Source organism: Marmota marmota, unplaced genomic scaffold (genome assembly GCF_001458135.2).
Source record: "Marmota marmota marmota unplaced genomic scaffold, marMar, whole genome shotgun sequence".
Taxonomy (NCBI): Eukaryota; Metazoa; Chordata; class Mammalia; order Rodentia; family Sciuridae; genus Marmota; species Marmota marmota.
Window position 1 is genome coordinate 16,949,571 of NW_026000048.1, and position 22,260 is coordinate 16,971,830.

At 35.7% G+C, this 22,260-nt stretch overlaps 1 protein-coding gene across 18 annotated transcripts in view; it reads right to left on the reverse strand.

Moving 5' to 3' along the window:
- The window catches only part of Mllt10 (MLLT10 histone lysine methyltransferase DOT1L cofactor), a 193,185-nt gene that overhangs the window by 116,471 nt on the left and 54,454 nt on the right, over window positions 1–22,260 (reverse strand). For 15 of the 18 annotated variants that reach the window (XR_007351102.1, XM_048812723.1, XM_048812719.1 and 12 more), the window contains one exon: window positions 17,409–17,518. The exons of the other annotated variants lie outside the window; for them this stretch is intronic. Coding sequence is in view for 14 of the 15 variants with exons in the window: in XM_048812719.1 (XP_048668676.1) it covers window positions 17,409–17,518 (110 nt within the window). In the remaining variant the exon portion in view is untranslated. The remainder of the gene's footprint in view (window positions 1–17,408; window positions 17,519–22,260) is intronic. 18 annotated transcript variants of the gene reach the window in all.

Consider the following 22,260-nt stretch of genomic DNA (forward strand, 5'->3'; position numbering starts at 1 on the left):
GGGGGGGGGGGGGGGGGGGAGGCAACAGAAACTGTCACTGAGGGTACCCAGATGCTAGTGAAATGTATCTGTCAATCAAATGGAACTTCAAAGTGTAAATTTTACTGAAGAGGCTCAAAAGATTTGAGCTGGTAGACAAAATAAACACACAAACTTAAAAATAGACCAATACAGGTTATGCAATCTAAGTAAAATATTTTAAAAATTATACCTCTAAAGAACAGCTGCAGAGCTGGAACAATGGCATACCTATAATACAAACCACTTGGAAGGTTAAGGAAAAAAGAATGAAAGTTTGAGGCCAGTCTGGATAACTTAGTAAGATCCTGCCTCAAAATAAAAAATAAAAAGGACTGGGGATGTAGCTCAGTGGTAAAGTGCCCCAGGCTTCAATACCTTGTAATGAGAAGAAGAGAAAAGAAGAAAGGAGGAGGAGGAGGAGGAGGAGGAGGAGGAGGAACAACAACAACACAACAGTTTCAGAGATATGTGGTATACCATTAGGTACACCAACATAAAAATAACCAAGAGAAGAAAGGGGAAACAGAACATGTATTTTAAGAAATAATGACTGGGGTTGCAGTTGTAATTCAGTAGTAAATGCTTACCTGACATATGTGAGGCACTGGGTTCAATCCTCAGCACCACATAAAAGTAAATAAGTAAAATAAGGGTATAAAAAAATACAACAACTTGAGGCAGGCCTAAAGCAACTTAGTGAGACTCTGTCTCAAATAAAAAAAAAAAAAAGAGCTGGGTTCAATATATAAAAATGCAAAATATAAAAAAGCACTCCTGGGTTCAACATCTGGAAAAAAAAAAAAAAGGAGAGAAAAAATATTGGTAGAAAATGCCAAACGTAGGTTAAAAATAATAATCCACGCATCAAAAAAGCTCCCCTACCTCAAAACAAAATATACACACAAAAGATCCATATTCAAAATAGTGAAAATTAAAAATAAAGAAAAAATCTTGAAAACAGCAAGAGAAAAGCATGACTTGTCACAATCAAAGAAAGCAATAAAATTAATACCAGAAGTCCCATTAGCAACAACTGAGATACACTGCAGCCCAGGTTTGGCCCACCTTCATCTTGGGACACAGCAGCCAACTCCACAGCCCTCCCCAAGCATTAGCCTCCACCTTGGGAAAACATATATGGTCTGGAGACAGCTGCATCTCTGAACAGGCAAGCCCACCTTTTCAGCCCCATCTCTGAAAGTGGTTGCAGCCATCTTGGGACACCCCCAACTGCTATCCTGAGTAAACTCTGATATTGCCACCACCACACGTTCAGTTGCAGTAGCATTTATCTTGGGACAGGGGACGGGGACTGGAAGCTCAACACCAAGGTTAAGATACAGGCAATCTGCAGGAACACTACAAGATTATAGGGTAGAAACTGTAATGCCTCAGATCTACACTACAAGTAAGATACAGACAACACGAAAAAACAAGGGAGGAAAGTGTCCCCAAACAAACTTAAGATACTACAATAATAGAATCCATGGACAGCGCAGTTCATGAAATGTCAAAGGAGTTCAGAATGCACATAATTAAAATAATCTATAAATTAAAGAATGAACCAAGTGAGCAAATACAGGCAAAAATTGATCACTCCAACGAAGAGCTAAGAGAGCAAATACAGGCAAAAATTGATCACTCCAACGAAGAGCTAAGAGAGCAAATACAGGCAGCAAAAGATTACTTGAAGAAAAAGAGAGATTCTGGGGAGAAAAAAAAAAGACAATCAGAAATCCTTCAAATGAAGAAAATAAACCAAATAAAACACTCAATAGAAAGCATCACCAACAGACTAGATCACTTGGAAGACAGAACATAAGAAAATGAAGGCAAAGTATACAATCTTGAAAATAAAGTTGACCACACAGTGAAGATGGTAAGAAACCATAAAAAGAACATTCAAGAATTGTGGGATAGCATCAAAAGACCAAATCTAAGATCTACTGGGACACAGGAAGGCACAGAGATTCAAATTCAAAGGAATGCACAATCTCTTCAATGAAATAACATCAGAAAGTTTCCCAAACATGAAGAATGAATTGGAAAATCAAATACAAGACGCTTAAGGACACCAAATGTACAAAATTACAACCAAGGCACATTATAATCAAAATGCCTAGCACACAGAAAAACGATAGACTCTTAAAGGTCATAGAGAGAAGAATGAGATCACATATAGGGGGAGACCAATTTGTATCTCAGCAGATTTTTCAACCCAGACCCTCAAAGCCAGGAGATCCTGGAACAACACATACCAGGCTCTGAAAGAAAATGGATGCCAACCAAGAATCATATCCAGCAAAATTAAGCTTCAGATTTGATGGTAAAAGAAAAATCTTTCATAATAAACAAAAGTTAAAAGAATTGAGAGCAAAAAAGCCTGCACTAAAGAGCATCCTCAGCAAAATATTTCAGGAGAATGAAGTGAAAATCAGCAAAGGAAGAAACTACACTAAAGGAAAGGCCAATCAAAGTAGAAACCAAGTCAAGATAAAATCCAAAAATAAACCAAAATGTCTGGGAATACAAATCATATTTCAATAATAACCCTGAATGTGAATGGCCTAACCTCTTCAATTAAAAGACATAGACTGACAGATTGGATTTTTTTAAAAGACCCAACAATATGCTATCTTCAAGAGATCTCACAGGAAAAGACAAACACAGACTGAAGGTGAAAGGGTGGGAAAACGCATACCACTCACATGGACCATGTAAACAACAGGGGTTTCCATCATCATATCAGATAAAATGGACTTCAAACCAAAGCTAGTGAAAAGGGATAAAGAAGGACATTTCATACCGCTTAAAGAATTCATACATCAGCAAGACATAACAATCATAAGTATCTATGCCCAAAATAATGGGGCATCTATGTATGTCAAACAAACCCTTCTCAAACACAAGAACCAAATAGACTACAGCACAATAATACTGGGTGATTTTTTTTTTTAAAGAGAGACAGAGAGAGAGAGAATTTTTTAATATTTATTTTTTAGTTTTTCGGTAGACACAACATCTGTATTTTATTTTTACGTGGTGCTGAGGCTCAAACCCAGCGCCCCGCGCATGCCAGGCGAGCGCACTACCACTTGAACCACATCCCCAGCCCTGGGTGATTTTTTTTTTTTTAATATTTTTAGTTGTAGATGGACACAATGCTTTTCTTTTGTTTATTTAGTTGTATGTGGTGCTGGGGATCGAACCCAGGGACTCACACATGCTAGGCAAGCGCTCTACCACTGAGCCACAACCCCAACCCCCCTGGGTGATTTTAATACACCTCTCTCACCACTGGATACATCTTCCAAACAAAAAATAAACAAACTATAGAAACTCAATAATACAATCAATAATTTGGACTTAACCAACATTTATAAAATATTCCATCCATCAACGAGCAAATACACTTTCTTCTCAGCAGCACATGGATCCTTCTCCAAAATAGACCATATGTTATGCCACAAAAAAAGTCTTAACAAATACGAAGAAAACTAGAGATTCTACCCTGAATTTTATCTGACCAAAATGGAATGAAATTAGAAATCAATGATAAAATAAAAAATAGAAGCTAATTTGAACACCTGGAGTAGCTTAAACAATATGCTATTGAACAACACTTGGATAATAGAAGACATCAGGAAGGAGATTTTAAAAAAAAATTTTTTTCTTAGAGGTAAATGAGAACTCCAATACAACCTACCAAAATCTATGGGACACGATGAAGGCAGTGCTAAGAGGAAAGTTCACTGCATGGAGTTCATTTATTAAAAGAAGAAAAAAGTCAACAAATAAACGACCTGACATTACAGCCCAAAGCCCTTAGAAAAGGGAGAACAAACACACACCAAAAGTAGTATAAGACAGGAATAATTTAAATCAGGGTAGAAATCAATGAAATTGAAATGAAGCAATTAAATAAATTGACAAAACAAAAATCTGGTTCTTTGAGAAAACGAATAAAATTGACAAACCCTTAGCCACCCTAACGAAAAGAACGAGAAAACTCAAATTACTAAAATTCGTGAAAAGGAAATATCATGACAGACACTATTGAAATATAGAAGAAATTAGAAATAATTTTGAAAATTTATACTCCAGTAAAATAGAAAACCAACAAATTTCTAGAGGCATATGATCAAGCCAAACTGAGTCAAGAGAACATGCACAATTTAAACAGATCAATTTCAAGCAAGGAAACAGAAGATACCATCAAATGCCTACCAACCAAATTAACACCAGTACTCCTCAAATTATTTCATGAACTAGAAAAGGAGGGAAGCCTTCCAAACTCATTCTACAAAGCTAGTAATATCCTGTTACCAAAACCAGGCAGAGACACAACAAGGAAACAAAATTTCAGACCAATATCCCTGATAAACATTGATGCAAAAATTCTCAATAAAATTCTGGCAAATCGCATACAAAAACATATTTTAAAAATAGTGCACCATGAGCAAGTGGGGTTCATTCCAGGGATGCAGGGTTGGTTCAACATATGGAAATCAATGAATATAATTCATCACATCAATAGACTTAAAGAATCATGATTATATCAATTGATGTAGAGAAAGCATTTGACAAAATACAGCACCCTTTCATGTTCAAAACACTAGAAAAACTAGGGATAGTAGGAACATATCTCAACATTGTAAAAGCTATCTATGCTAAACCCAAGGTCCACGTCATTCTATAGAGAAAAATTGGAAGCATTCCCACTAAAAACTGGAACAAGACAGGGATAACCTCTATCACCACTTATATTCAACATAGTCCTTGAAACTCTAGCCAGAGCACTCCAACAGTGGAAAGAAATTAAAGGGATATGAATAGGAAAAGAAAACTCAAACTATCATTACTTGCTGACAACATTATTCTATACTTAGAGGATCCAAAAAACTCCACCAGAAAACTTAAAGAATTAATAAATGAATTCAGCAAAGTAGCAGGATATAAAATCAATACCCATAAATCAAATGCATTTCTATACATCAGTGATGAATCCTCTGAAAGAGAAATCAGGAAAACTACCCCATTCATAATAGCCATGAATGAATCGTTTGGGAATCAACAAAAGAGGTGAAAGACCTCTACAATGAAAACTACAGAACACTAAAAAAAGAAATTGGTGAAGACCTTAGAAGATGGAAAAGATCTCCCACATTGTTGGATAGGCAAAATTAATTAATATTGTCAAAATGGCCATACTACACAAAAGTGCTATTATACAGGTTCAATGAGATTCCAATTAAAATGCCAACATTATTCCTTATAGAAATAGAAAAGGCAATCATGAAATTCATTTGAAAAATAAGAGACCCAGAATAGCTGAAGCAATCATTATCAAGAAGAGTGAAGCAGGTGGCATCGCTATAGGAGACCTTAAACTATACTACAAAGCTATAGTAACAAAAATGGAATGGTATTAACACCAAAATAGGTATGTAGACCAATAGTATAGAATAGAAGACACAGAGGCAAACCCACATAAATACAGTTATCTCATATTAGACAAAGGCACCAAAAACATACATTGGAAGAAAGATAGCCTCTTCAACAAATGATGCTGGGAGAACTGGAAATCCATATGCAACAAAATGAAATTAAGCCCCTATTTCTCACCATACACAAAACTCAACTCAAAGTGCATCAAGGACCTAGAAATTAGACCAGAGACCCAGCACCTAATAAAGGAAAAAGTAAGCCCAAATATTCATTACATTGGATTAGGCACTGACCTCCTTAACAAGACTCCTAGAGCACAAGAAATAAAATCAAGAATTAATAAATGGGATGGACTCAAAAAAAACTTCTTCTCGGCAAAACAATCAATCAATGAGGTGAAGAGAGAGACTACATTTTGTGAGCAAATTTTTGCCACATGCATGTCAGACAGAGCACTAATCTCCAGGATACAAAAAGAACTCAAAAAACTTAACACCAAAAAACCAAAAACCCATTTAAAAATGACAAAATCATAGAATTTGCAGGGAAATGGATGGCATTAGAGCAGATTATGCTAAGTGAAGCTAGCCGGTCCCTAAAAAACAAATGCCAAATGTCTTCTTTGATATAAGGAGTGTAACTAAGAACAGAGTAGGGACGAAGAGCATGAGAAGAAGATTAACATTAAACTGGGATGAGAGGTAGGAGGGAAAGGGAGAGAGAAGGGAAATTGCATGGAAATGGAAGGAGGCCCTCAGGGTTATACAAAATTTCATACAAGAGGAAGTGAGGGGAAAGGGGAAAATAATACAAGAGGGAGAAATGAATGACAGTAGAGGGGGTAGAGAGAGAAGAGGGGAGAGGAGGGGAGGGGGGATAGTAGAGGATAGGAAAGGCAGCAGAATACAACAGACACTAGTATGGCAATATGTAAATCAATGGATGTGTAACTGATGTGATTCTGCAATTTGTATACGGGGTAAAAATGGGAGTTCATAACCCACTTGAATCAAAGTGTGAAATATGATATATCAAGAACTATGTAATGTTTTGAACAACCAACAATAAAAAATAAAAAATAAAAAAAACCCAAAAACCCAACCAATAAATGAGCTAAGGAGCTGAACAGACACTTCTCAGAAGAAGATATACAATCAATCCACAAATATTTAAAAAGAAGTTCAACATCTCTAGTAATTAGAAATACAAATCAAAACTACTCTAAGATTTCAACTCATGCCAGTCAGAAAGGTAGTTTTCAAGAATACAAACAATAAGTGTTGCCAAGGATATGAGGGAAAAGGCACACTCATACATTGCCAGTGGGACTGCAAATTGGTGCAACCAATCTGGAAAGCAGTATGGAGATTCCTTAGAAAACTTGGAATGGAACCACCATTTGACCCAGCTATCCCACTCCTCAGTCTCTACCCAAAGGACTTAAAATCAGCATACTACAGTAATGCAGTCATATCAATGTTTATAGAAATTCAATTCACAATAGCTAAACTGTGGAACCAACCTAGAAGTCCTTTAATAGATGAATGAATAAAGAAACTGTGATATATACACAATGGAATATTACTCAGCATTAAAAGAGAATAAAATTATGGCATTTGCAGGTAAATGAATGGAACTGGAGAATATCATGCTAAGCGAAGTAAGTCTATACCAAAAAATAAAGGCCCAATGTTCTCTCTAATAGATGCATGTTGATCCATAATGGTGGGTGGATGGGAAAAATGGAGAAACTGTGGGCAAAGGGGAGAGAAAGGAGGGGGATATGGGGGTGGGAAAAATGGTGGAATACAACGGACATTATGCTAGATACATATATGACTGCACACAAAGTGTGACACTACACCGTGTATAATCAGAGAAATGAAATTTGTGCTGTCATTGTGTACAACAAATCAAAATGCATTCTACTGTCATATATACCTAATTAAATAAGTTTAAGGAAAAAAAGAAACAATAGATTTTAGAAAACAGAATAACATATTCAAAATGTTTCAAGATTCAAAAAAAAAAAAAAAAACCTCTCACCAACAACCCCATATCTAGCAAAGACACCTTACAAAAATAAAAAGACATTTTCAAACAAAATCTCTGGATTACAAAAATTACTGCTGTCAGCCGGGTGCAGTGGCAAACTGAAGGTCTATAATCCCAGCGGCTCAGGAGGCTGAGATAGGAGGATCATAAATTCAAAGCCAAACTCAGCAATGGTGAGGTGCTTAGCAACTCAGCAAGACCCTATCTCTAAAATAAAATATAAAATAGGACTGGGGTAGTAGGGGTTCAGTGGTAGAATGCCCCTGAGTTCAATCACTGGTACAAAAAAAAAAAAATCTTACTACTATCTTCAGAATGCATGCTTTAGATGCAAATGTACAAACAGGTACAAAAGGATGAAAATGATATACCATAAAAAACAGCAAGCACAAGACAGCTGGGTGCCTATCACTCTTATCACACAAAAGGAACTTTCAAATAAAAATGCTATTAAATATAGTGTTTATCATAATAAAATGGCCAATGACCAATCCATCAGATTAAGATATAACAATTACAATCATAGGGGCTGGGGTTGTGGCTCAGCAGTAGACCACTCGCCTAGCACATGGGAGGCCCTGGGTTTGATCCTCAGCACCACATAAAAATAAATAAATAAAATATTATGTCCATCTACAACTAAAAAATAAATATTTTTTAAAAAATTACAATCACATATGTGTCTTACATCAAAGCCCTAAGACACATGAAGCAAAGAGGGAGGAAATGATGTGATAATTCTCTCACTAAATAGCGACTGGATCAAGAAAACACGTGAATAGGATTATTGAGAAAATGTTCCCAAATAACAAAACATCATCTAAATAAAATGTCAAGCATGAGACATTAAGTTGCCTATACCATGGCAAATTCGTAGCCTGAAAGTTTTCACTATTTAAAGACAAAAATTATCCTTTGATTTCCTTTTTAATATAAGAAACAATGTTCTAGAACAGAGTCACATCAAAATGATTCAGACTGGGCTGGAGCTGTGGCTCAGTGGTAGAGTGCCTGCCTTGCACATGTGAGGCACTGGGTTCGACCCCTTTTACGCTGCCAATTTATCTATTTAAGAATGTCTATCCTGTGCCTGTTGTTTTCTACGTTTCAAGGTTCACAGATAGAAAGAAATCTGATAGACCAAAGTCTTATTCATACCCAATTTAGATGATTCAGAAGAAGAGATTCGAGATTTTTTTGAGTTTATTATTTTAATATTTGGGACTTGGGGTTGCTGCCAAAATGGATTACAATTTTGGGGAATGTTGGGATGAAATGGAATATATTTTGCATGTTGGTAGAACATGAATTTGAGGATAGCCAGAAGACAGATCATCATGAATTGTGACCCCTGAGAAAGATATGTAAAGCAGCTTAAATAGCGACCTTATTTGGAGAGAAGAGCATTACAAATTTAAGTTAAAATGAGGTCATAGTAGAATAGGGCAAGCAGGACCTAAAAACTAGTATGACTGACTAAAGAAAAGATGCCCAGCTGGACACAGTGGTACATGCCTATAATCCCAGCTACTCTAGAGAACAAGGCAGAGGATCTCAAGTTCAAGACCACTTAGTGAGACCCTGTCTCAAAAAAATAAAAAGGGCTGAAGACTGTACCTCAGTAGCAGAGTGCCCCTGGACTCAACACCCAATTTCATTTAAAAAGGAAAAAAAAAAAAGTTCTTGGTTTTTTTTTTTTGTTTGTTTTTGTTTTTGTTTTTTTTGTCTGTAATTCCAGTGGCTCGGGAGGCTGAGACAGGAGAATCAAAAGTTCAAAGCCAGCCTCAGCAATGGAGAGGTGCTAAGCAACTCAGTGAGACCCTGTCTCCAAATAAAGTACAAAAATAGGGCTGAGGATGTAGTTCAGTGGTCAAATGCCTCTGAGTTCAATCTCTGGTACCAAAAGAAAAAAAAAGTTTTTGACATATCCCTGTGAAGATATTATATGGTGTGTCTTCTAGAAATGTGGGTGGTTACCGTTCCAGACTAGGTAATGCTTTCAAGGAAAAATAAAACTGACCAATAATGGAGGTGAGAAAAGACTGACAAACTATAGCACAACTTTGTAGCCAGAGAAATATCACCAGCAGTAGCAGCCTGATCAAAGTAAGTACATGTTGCTAGATGTACTCTGCATCTAGTTTCTATATGGCACCCTCATGGTTTTTTATTACCTGAGCATACTAGACATCACTGTTGGGAAATGTCCCAATTTCAGATGCAAATGTATCCTTAATATTTGCTTTTAGATGCCTTGTTGTCTATCTGGCATCTCAGGTCATGCCACTACCCACTGTAATCACAGACAAATATATACAAATAGACATATTCATGTGACTCTCTGAAACAAAACTTCATGTTTTCTTATTTTTAAAATATTACTTAACATCAGTCAACCTATCTCCCAACTACATAATCCCTTCATTTCCATACTCTCCATAACCCTGCACATTCTACTGTCACCTTGCTATTTTCCTTGCTAGCAAATTAATAATTTTTACTTATACTCTATATTAATTTGTCTGAAAAAAAACAAAAAGATTTTGACAGAACACAATGCCTAATCCAGCAGTACAGAAGATGACTGTGAAGGCACCTCCATGCTGCAGGATGGGATTCAAGGTAGAGACCAACTCTGCTGTAATGTGTTGTCAGAGGTATTCCAAGAGCTGTGAGAAAAACTGTCAACACATTCAAATAAGTGATCCTCACTGTTTTCTTCATCAAAAAAAGAATAGATCAAGAACCCATGTGTATATTATGGCACAAAAGACATTAACTTATGACAATCTTTTACATGGTTAACATCTCAGCTTTTAGGTTTTTAGTGGTACAGATGTAACCATTATGGTAACTGCACTTTTCTCCTTAAAAGATAGCTGTTGACAATGAACAAAGTCACTTTCATCTTCCATGTGATTCTGAAAACTGCAGAAGTTGTAAGGTGAAAGCTTTATGTGTCTCACACTGTGCAGAAGATATTAGATGTTAACTCTGGAGTATGAGCCAGAACAAGGATTGCTGTTAACATCCTGTGTTGATTTCCTGGAACTTCAGTGATCGGCGATGCAAATGTGATATATATAATTTTCTTAGTCCTGTATACATACCTACTCTTCACCTACGTATACAGATCGGTTGTTTCACAGAGAATTATATCACCATTCAAGTGCAGAAAAATACGAATAACAACACTATAATATGGCACATAATATATATTCCTAGTTAACAAGAATTACATGTTTTTAAAAATTCAGTTTCTTTTCTATCACTCAGTATGTCTGACACACCATCTCTCACTCTCACTGTCTCTCTCTCTCTCTCTCACACACACACACACACACAAAACCTATAAAGTATAAATGTGTATAGATGAATACTCAGTATTTTAAGTCACTAAAATTGAAAGGCAAAGTAGAAAAGTACCTCTGATACAGATGGGCAAAAATTTAGATCAAGCTTACAGTTTAAGAAATAAATACAGACGATACATAACAAATACTACTCAGATAACCTCACAAGCAAACAAATAAAATAAGTGAGGACTGCAGATGTAGCTAAGTGGTAGAGTACCTGCCTAGTATGCATGAGGCCCTGGATTCCATCCCTAATAAAACACACACACACACACACACACACACACAAGTTGTGTATTATTTTTCAATTATCAAATTAATAAATATTAATTAATTATTAATAAATATTAAAATAATAATTCAATATAGGCAATAGTATGGTAAAAATGTCCATTTTCATATGTTACAAACAGCTGTATGAATCTGGGAGAAAATGAGGCAATATTATGAGTACTTTAGAAATAGCCTTTGACCCAATAATTCTATTTCTAGCCAGAGAATAACGCAAAACACGGGGGTGGCAGGAAGTTTCAGTGAAACAAGATAGTTTTCGTGTTTTCATTTAATGTGTGAAAAACAGCTAGATGCAACCCCCGTGTTCAGTAATATGGGAATGGTTAAGCAAATTACAGCACAAACATTAGATAGACTTAAGTGGGGTTTTTTTTTTCCATTTTTTTTTTCCTGGGGGTAGTTACTGGGGATTGAACTCAGGGGCACAGGACCACTGAGCCACATCCACAGCCCTATTTTATACCTTATTTAGAGACAGAATATCACTGAGTTAGCACCTCGCTTTTGCTGAAGCTGGCTTTGAACTTGCAATCCTCCTGCCTCAGCCTCCCAAGCCGCTGAAATTACAGGCATGCACCACTGCACCTGGCTTAGATGGAGTTTTACTAACTTAAAATTAAGCAAAGACTCAAAGATAACATCTATATATCTGGCATAATTATACCTTTTTTCTTATTGCAGATCAAAAAGAATATACTAAAATATTACAAATTTTTAAATAGTATCTTTTTTAAATTTATTTTTTAGTTTTAGGTAGACACAATATCTTTATTTTATTTTTATGTGGTGCTGAGGATTGAATCCAGTGCCTCACACATGCTAGGCAAGTGCACTACCTCTGAGCTACAACCCTAGCCCTAAAACATTAAAAATGTTTTATATGCTACATTTTTTATTAAGTTTATTTAAATATTATCTGGAGAATCTAAAATTCTCATTATTGAGAAATGAGAGTTTGAGGCCATATCAGGGGTATTTCTATACTCCCCCAGAGAGTTTTATTTATGTGTTTGGAATGTATATTATTCTGGGGAAAACTTCCTTATATTTTGCTAGACTCTTGAAGATTCAAAAACGGTTTAAAATCACTAGTTTAAAAAAATCTGACATGCCTTCAAAGTATGACTCCCTGGCAACTTGATACACTTTGCTATATGTAGTATTAAAATCAAACTCACACATATCACAATTTACTCGATTTTGTGCAAATGGATTCCAAGCTGACATAAACTAATAATTGGTACTCTTATTCCAATGTTCAAGAACACTGTATAACAATACAATGAAAAAATAAGTAGTAGTTCAACAAATACATATCTCTGGATCTGTTTCTCATGAGATCAAATTACCATAACCATGTATTTAAAGAATTGTGCCCTTTGGGGCTGGGGTTGTGGCTCAGCAGTAGAGCACTCACCTAGCACAGGCGAGGCACTGGGTTCCATCCTCAGCACCACATAAAAATAAAGGTATTGGGTCCAACTACAACTAAAAAAATATTTAAAAAGAATTGTCCCCCTCAAAAATCTCATGAATTAATACCCTTTTAGTTTATTGCAAATAAACAGGAAATTCTCAGTAAGTATGCAGAGAACACTAAATCATTTTATCATTAAAATCAAAGGCAGTGTAGAGAAACTCAAAATCCCAGCAATTCAGAATGCTGAGGCAACAGGATCAAAAATTACAGGCCAGCCTAACTAGCTTAGTGAGACTCTGTATCAAATAAAATAAAAAGGGCCAAGGGTATAAATAGCTCAGTGGTAAAGTGCTTTCCCTAGTATGTATGGGGCCTTGCGTTCAATCCCCAGTATTGCCGAGAGAGAGAGAGAGAGAGAGAGAGAGAGAGAGAGAGAGAAAGAAAATCTGATAAAAAAATGGTACAAAAAATGAATATTACAGGTCGGGCATGGTGGTGCACACCTGTAATCCAACGGCTCAGGAGGCTGAAGCAGGAGAATCACGGGTTCAAAGCCAGCTTCAGCAAAAGTGAGATGCTAAGCAACTCAGTAAGACCCTGTCTCTAAATAAAATACAAATTAGGGCTGGGGATGTGGCTCAGTGGTCGAGTGCCCCCAAGTTCAATCCTCTGCTTAAAAAAAAAAAGTAATATTACAGATGGAATGACATGTAGAAAATTTAACAGGACTGAGGATATAGCTCAGTGGTTAAGTCCTTGCCTAGCATATGTAAACAAATAAATGAATACATCCAAAATTATCCCTCACTACCATCAAAAATGGATTGATATCTTCCAAAACTCAAAAATTCATTTCTCAACTATTCTTATCATTTCAGAACAGCATGCCCCATATTAGGCAAATAAAATGTATATGAACAGAACATTACTAATTGTTTTTGGGTGCACAGTGCTAGAGATTATTGAACTCAAGGCATCACGCGTGCTACCCAAGCACCCTACCACTGAGTTACATTTCTAGCCCTTTTCATTTTATCTTAAGACAGAGTCTAGCTCTGTGTTAGTTGCCCAGGCTCAGTTTGAATTTGAGATTCTCCCGCCTCAGCATCATGAGTAGCTAAGATTAGAGGTGTGTACCAACATACCCAGCTACTATTAAGGTGAAATGTTTTTGTTTGTTTTTGTTGTTTTCGTCAAACAGTCTATCTCTAAGTTGCCCACGCTGGCCTCAATCTTGGGATCTTAACTGCTTCAGCCTCCCAAGTAGACAGGGATTACAAGAGTGCACATTGCACCTGACTCATAAGGTAGCATATTCTAATGAACTATAACAATACCAACTATCTACAGCAAAAAATTTATATCTACAAATACAAAGAGCAATCAAGTATAAGAAAAGTATAATAAAAGGAAAGAAAGAAGCAAGAAGAAACATCAAATCCATATTTCTACAGCTCTTTTATTTTATTTATTTATTTATTTGGTTGCTTACTTGCTTGTTTGTTTTCCCTTGTAATGGGAACTAAACTCTGAGCTAAGATTCCAGTCTTGCTGAGTCGGTTAGGGCCTTGCTAAGGTGCCGAGGCTGGCCTTAAACTTACAATCCTTCTGCCTCAGCCTCCCCAGTCGCTGGGACTACAGGAGTGCACCAACGTGCCCTGCTAAATCCATGTTTCTAAAGGGAAGATTCATATTATAAAAATATTTTAATCCCTAAAAGAGTATTTCAATGTAACTCTAATGTAATTGAAACTGCATTTTTGTTAGTCCTAATGTTCATCTGAAAAAGTAAATGACAATGTTTGTTGTACCAGGTACCAAAATACATAAAGACATAATAAATTTAAAATAATGTGATTTCAGGACATGAATAGACACATCCACAGAACAGAAAAAAAAAAAATACAGCAATATACTCAAGAATTCAGCAATGATTCAAACAGCATTTCAAATCACTATTAAAAAAACAGATTGAAAAACATGACTAACCAGGTGGCAGAGAAAAGGTTACACACATCTTACCATATTCTAAAATTAATTCTAGACTGATAAAAAGATTTAAATATGGATAATTCATTCTTCCTTTCACCCTTCCTTTCCATTTTTTTTTTAATTGTAGATGGACACATTTATTTTATGTGGTGCTGAGGATTGAATCCAGTGCCTCACACGTGGTGAGTCAGTTATGGCTTTCACTGAGCCATAACCCAACCTTCCATTCTTTCTTGAATATTTGATTCTTAAACCATGAGGTACAGCCAAGAAAGGAAAGTTCATGCTGCAGAGAAAGGGGCAGTCTAATACAAGTGTCACAGCCTGAATAGGGTTTGCTCCTACGAGAGAAGCAGAGGTAGAGGTAAGTGTGATGTCAGAGCAAGGTGAAGAGATCAACACCACAAGGGGGAGAAGGCAGTCATAGAATGGAAGCTGTTAAATCACTAAAAGAGTGAAGAAGGCCAGGCATGGGCTGGGGATTTAGCTCAGTTGGTTGAATGCTTGCTTGCCTCCCATGCAGAAGGCCATGGGTTTAATCCCAGCACCACAAAAAAAAAAAAAGAAAAAGGCCAGGCACAGTGCCACACACCTGTAATCCCAGCAACTGGGGAAGCTGAGGCAGAAGGATCACAAGTTTAAAACCAACCTCAGCAACTCAGTGAGGCCCTAAGCAACTTAGCAAGACCCTGTCTCAAAAAAAAAAAATTTTTTTTAAAGGGGGGAGGTGAGGTCTGGAGATTGGGGGGTGTGCAACTCAGTGATTGAGGGGGCCCTGGGTTCAATCCCAGTACCAAAAAAAAAAAAAAAGTGAAAAAGCCTGAAGGAAAGCAGCAACAAACTGGAACAGGGTGTGGAACCTGAAAATGAGATGAGAAAGGCACCTATATCAAGAAATAGCAGCAACAGAATATTTATTAATACAGGAGAGTCTAATCAAATAAATTATTTAGGATAATAAAAGTCAAGTTTCTGTCTGAGATGAGCCTAATATGAAAAAAAAATAGTATGAACCCTGTGCTGTCGGATTGGATTTAGACAAATCACTATGTTCGTAGATCTCATTATATAGAAATGGATACAAAAACACATACAGATGTGTATGTATATATGTTCATATACTGCATCAGAATTGTGACTATGACCTCGCACTTTTCAACATATATAAACACAGAAATAATATGTCAATTGTGAAAAGTTATATCTCTGTATGTATGTACAGGCATATACTTCCTAATTATAACAAATGAGAGAGCCTGAGACTAGCAATATCCCAAGAACAATAAGCACACCTAGTGCCCACTTTGGTTTCTAAATATCATTCTTACCTAAAAAGCAATAAAAACTCCTTGGAGAAACAGTAATTCCAGAGCTAGAACAAGAATGATACAAGTTGTGCCTGGAATATATTGTAGCACAAGGGAATGCTCACAGAATAATAGGAACATGTCAGGACCTAGAAGCCAGTTTAAAGAGGTCCCACTGGCCAAATCTGAGATAATATGAAGATCAACATAAATTGACAGTAATAGAATATAAGCCATTAAAATAAAATATCAACACATATGTCTATACTTATAATCAATGAGAAGAAAGTTTTTCCTTATAATGAAATGCTAACTGACAAATGTAAATGAAATTACAGAATTGGGAAACCACCACTTATTATTAATCACTAGCATAAATTAAGCCAAAAAATACCAAGGTATGCTAAAATTGGTGAATAAAAGATAGAAGGAATAGAAACAAGATATTTACATACAAGTTACTTCCCCCAAAATGCTTATTGATTTATAAAGGGGGAAAAGATCAACCTGATAGTGAAGGAAACCATAACCAAGTGATCAAAGTAACAGCACCAGTAATGGGAAAAACTGAAATCATGTTCCACCCTGATAGGATGCAACAGAAACACGAATCACTTCTGCAATATTCCTGTCAAAAACATATAATTTGTATTTAACCATGAAGAAACATCAGACAAACAGGACATTTTACAAAACAACTATAAACTATACATTTAAAAGTATCAACGTTATTAAAGTAAGGGAAAGATAAGAATTACTATTTGAGAGTAAAAGACACCAAAAAAAAATGTAAATTGCAATCTTTTTGCTATAAAGAATATTTCTGGGGGAAACCATGGAAATGTGAATGAGGTCAATATCAGACAGCAATAATACATTGCTGTTAATTTCCTGATCTTCATGATTATATTGCAGTTATATAGAAGAACACTCTCTTTTTTTAACCAGGGCCTGGGACCTCCTAGGCAGGTGCTCTACCACTAAGTCATATTACCAGACCTTAGAATAAATACCCTTCTTTATAGGAAATACACTTTACAGTATTTGGGAGTGAAAGGATATTATATTGGTAAATTACTCTAAAATGGCTTAAGGGGGAACACCTTCTGTACTATTCCTACAACTTACATATAAGCTCAAAATTATTGCAAAATTCAAAGGAAAAACAAGTATTTTTCAAATTATCTTAGAAAACACTAAATAAAAATTTTTACGTACTAGTATGGAGAAAAAATTTTCATGTTTTAAACTTCTGTACTAGGGACTAGGGTTGTGGCTCAGTGGCAGAGTGCCTGCCTGCCTAGCATGTGTGAGGCACTGGGTTCAATTCTCAGCACCACATATAAATAAACAAAATAAAGGTCCATTAACAACTAAAAAATAATAAATAAATAAATAAATGAGTAAATAAATAAATAAATAAACCTTTAAGTTTAAAATTTTAAAAATTTCTTTTTGTCTAGTTTTAGAACAAAAATATATATTCATATATTAATAAAATGAAATCCACTGTACCTTATTGTATCGATCATGGGGAACAGACTGTAAAACGATTGGTTCCATTGTAGAAACATTGGCAAATTGTACCTCTGGAATATACAGGGCACAAACCACATGAGCCCAACCTAAAAAAAAAAAAATAATAAACAAAGTTTATTTGTTTAAAAGTTTTATCAAAAATAAAATGACTACCTCTCTTTAAAAAATTTCTTAAAAATGACTAAGGAAATGCATAGCATTAACAAATTCTCATTATTTAGTTCTGCATGAGAATAGTCAAACCACTACTGACCAAGTATTCTTAACCATTTCTACAGTAATTATGCATAGTAACATAAATAAAGGAAAACATTTATAAGTTCAGATGCTAGCACTGATAATTCTTCTAAGGGCAAACTAATTCAGATCAACACTACTTCTGAAAAACACCTTAAAAAAAAGTTTTATAAAACAACTTTTCATACTTTGCTGGGTAGGGATATAGCTCAGTGGTACATCCATTCATTCATGCCCAGCACTATACCCCCCACAAAAAAAATTAATATTTTAATATTAACCTTAAATGTTAATATTAAATTTTTATTTTCACGTTAACATCAACAATTTGAATATTAACATTCATTTTACTATTTTAAATTTTCACTTGAGATGTGAACGACTGATATTAAATTTAACATTTAATTTTTTAAATGTTACTGAAGATATTAAGAACTGATGTCACAGTTAAGTATATTATAAAACTCGAAAAGAATGAAATTCCAGAAAGGCAGGTGCAGGCAACCAACACAGAAAGGGAAGAAGTAAACCTCTCCCTACTTTCAAATGTGACACAAGCCAGGAGAAGGAATAAACTAAAAATACATGGGTCCTTAAAGAGACTACACCTGGGCATTTATCATATCAAACTCTTAACATGTAACTAAGGTAACCCTGAACAAGTACCCCTAACCTGTGAAATGAAGTAATTATATATCTTCCTTTTTTTTTTTTTTTTTGAGAGAGAGATTTTTTTTTTTTAATATTTATTTTTTAGTTTTCGGCGGATACAACATCTTTGTTTGCATGTGGTGCTGAGGATTGAACCCGGGCCGCACGCACACCAGGCGAGCGTGCTACCGCTTGAGCCACATCCCCAGCCCTATATATCTTCCTTGAGTATTTAGTATTTCCCTACAAATAATTTCTACAACGTGTTAATTGGAATTCCAAAATAATAAAAAGAACAAAAGATGAGAGATGAAACAATATGAATGAAGACCAGCAGAAACAAGAAAATCAAAAGATATGTACTTTGGAGTTATCAGATAAAGATTTTAAAATAAGTATCTTCATTCTTTTTAAATATTTATTTTTTAGTTATAGGTGGACACAATATTTTATTTTTAGGTGTTGCTGAGGATCAAACCCAGTGCCTCACACATGCTAGGCGAGCAGTCTACCTCTGAGCCACAACCCCAGCCCAATAAGTACTATGATCAAATTATACAGAAGACAAAATTAAAAATGGCTGCAGTGAACAGAAAACTACACATAAAAAATTCTAGGGGCTCGGGTTGTAGCTCAGTAGCAGAGTGCTTGCCTTGCACATGTCAGGTACTGGGTGCAATCCTCAGCACCACGTAAAAGTAAATAAACAAAATAAAGATATTGAGTCCGTGTAGAACTATAAATATTTTTTAAAAACAATAAAATAAAAATTCTAGAAGTAAAAACAGAAATTTTAAATCAATAGATGGGAGATTAACAATGGTTTGAATATGGATGAAAACAGAATTAGTGGGCAAGAAAAATAGGTCAAATAAAAATATCTAGGATGTTAACAAGATACAAGCATGAAAAATACAAAAGAAAGGGAACAGAAGACATGAAAAATGCAGCCTAACACACACCTAAGTAATTTAGGGAAACTCAAAAATTTTTTAAAAATTAAAAATTAATCTTAAAAAAGGGTGGGGAGATATGTAGCTTGGTGTAGAGCATACCTGGGTTTAATCTCCAGTACCATAAAATACATACACACATACACATATATATACACACATAAATGAAAATAAAACACTGTCTGGTAGGGTCTTTGTGTTTGGGGGAGGGGGGTTGCTAGGGATTGAACCCAGGACCTTGTGCACTCTACCAAATGAACTATATCACCAGCCCTTGGTAGGGTATTTGATGTTTGTAGATTTAACATTTTAAAACTATTTTTAAAAAGCTCATGTCGCAGAGGAGCCTGTAATACCAGCAGCTCCAGAGGCTGAGGCAGAAGGATTACAAATTCAAAGCAGCCTCAAGCAAAGCAATTCAGAGAGACCCTGTATCTAAATAAGAGCTGGGGATGTGGCTCAGTGGTCAAGTACCCCTGAGTTCAATCCCCGATACTGTCCGCCCCCCCTTCCCCTCCCCAAAAAACAGGCTCACATCTATAGCTCCAGCAACTTGAGATGCTGAGGCAGGAGTATCACTAGTTGGACGCCAGCCTCAGCAACTTAACAAGCTCCTATTTAAAAAAAAAATTATAAAAAAGATCAAGGAAGGAACATTGTAAATGATATATATACAGTTTTAATCTACACCTTATGTAAAGTATGCACACAGTAACTGAAGTTATTGGTATAAAAAAATGTGATATATAAACTGTAATAAATTATGTATGTAATATATAACATATATGTAATATATAAACTGAAGTATTTATATATTACTCAGCCATAAAGAAGAATAAAGTTATGGTATTTGCCAGTTAATGGATGGAATGGGAGAATATTGTGCTAAATCAAATAAGCCAATCCCTAAAAATCAAAGGCTGAATGAATGTTCTCTCTGATATGTGAATATCATATCAGAGGTATGATATTCCTCTGTTCTCTCTGATATGTGAATATCATGTTCTCTCTGATATGTGAATGTTCTCTCTGATATGTGAATATCATATCAGAGGTATGATATGAGGGAGGACAGAAGTTATCTGGATTAGACAAAGGGGAATGAAGGGAAGGGAGAAAGATGGGAATAGGAAAGACAGTAGAATAAATTTAACTTTCCTATGCTCATACATGAATACACAACCAGAGTAACTCCACATCATGTACACCACAAGAATGGAATCCTAATTAGAAAAGTTATATTCCATGTAATGTATAATATACTCTACTGTCATATGTATGTAAATGTGCATTTTACAGGCAAATAAATAAATGTGTATAGAAAAAGAGAGTTAGGGCGTGTAGCTCTAATAATACAGCACTTGCCTCACATTCACCACGCTCTGGTTCAGTCCCTGGTTTGGGGAAGGGAGGCAACATGACCCACAATAAAGAGAAAGAGGGCCAAAAGGACAATTTAATGCAATTACTTTAATTCAAATGCAATAGTAATTAGTTGTACTGTTAATTTAATTAAAAACAGTACTAAAGACTAATCAAAAGGAAGGGAGAATAGAAGAAATGAAACCATAAGAAGAAAAAAATCAACATTAACAGCTCTAAGTTAGCTTAACAAAGACCAAATTTAGCCTTCTCTGTATAAGACAATTCACATGCTCCCAACCCAAAAAAAATGGACAAAATACCTGAGACAATGATATGCATGACACTGAATATCAGATAATGGCGATCAAGACTGAAAGGCAATAAATAAATGAGGTAAGCTCTAAGTTTGCCCCAGCTTACTATCTTCAGAGCTTTCTAGGTTCACGGCACAGGAAACTCTGAGAGTCTAGATAGATGATGCTAACGCTGGTGAAATCAAGACAGCTAAAACTAGCAGATCAGATTACTGAAAATGAGAACTTCTCAGAAAGAGAACCCTAAAGACATGCAGAGGAACCATTTAAATATTCATCATAGTATCGATCAGTATGTGTACATATATAAAGAAATTATCTGAGGTCCGAAAAAAGCCATTCCAAAAGAATTAGATAGAACAATGGCCATCAAGCCCAAACAGCCAGAAATAGTTTGCATTCCCATAACCAGACTGGAAAAACTCATAATTCATAAAGCACTAGACAGAATATTCAGGAAGGTCTTGCCTCAATAGTAGGGTATAACTACCCTTAGATCAAACACTATTGCAGACCCACCTGATAAATCATAGCAGCAGGCCCAAAATATCAAACTGTTCCCACAGATCTTAACTGTACCTCAGAACAAAGCTCAAAAAGATTTATAGGAATACACAAAATCCAGATTCACTACAGCATGGTGGAGCATACAACTCCAAGGTAAAATCAAGCAAAAATTCTCAGAAACTATTTCGTCAGAACCCTGGAAAACAGTAAAACGTTTTCAGTAACCAAGAAAAAGGACAACTTTTAGAATTTAAGAAAAAGGCATCTTAAAAATGACAGGAAATCTTTGGCATCTTTACTTTCCCTTGACCTTTGCAAGCCTTAGGCTGGAAGGATATCTGGAAGAAGAGAGTAGCCAGAGTTTCCCAGTGTGGAACCCTGGTCACTAGTTTCAGAAGGACCTAACTTTTATGTATAAAGAATTGTGTTGAGGGCTAGGGTTGGAGTTTAATGGTACAGCACTTGCCTAGCATGTGTGAGATCCTGGGTTTGATCCTAACCACCACATAAAGATAAGTAAATAAGATAAAGGTATTGTATCCATCTAAACTAAAAAAAATATATATTAAAAAAAAATTGTTGACATGGGTGCCGTGGCACACACCTATAATCCCAGGAGCTAGGAAGGTTGAGGCAGGAGGATTACAAGTTCAAAGCCAGCCTCAGCAATTTAGAAAGGCCTACACAACTCAGTGAAATCCTGTCTCTAAATAATTTACAAAAGAGGGGCTGGGGATGTGATTCAGTACTTAAGTGCCCCTGAGTTCAATCCCCAGTACAGAAAAAAAAAAAAAAAGAACT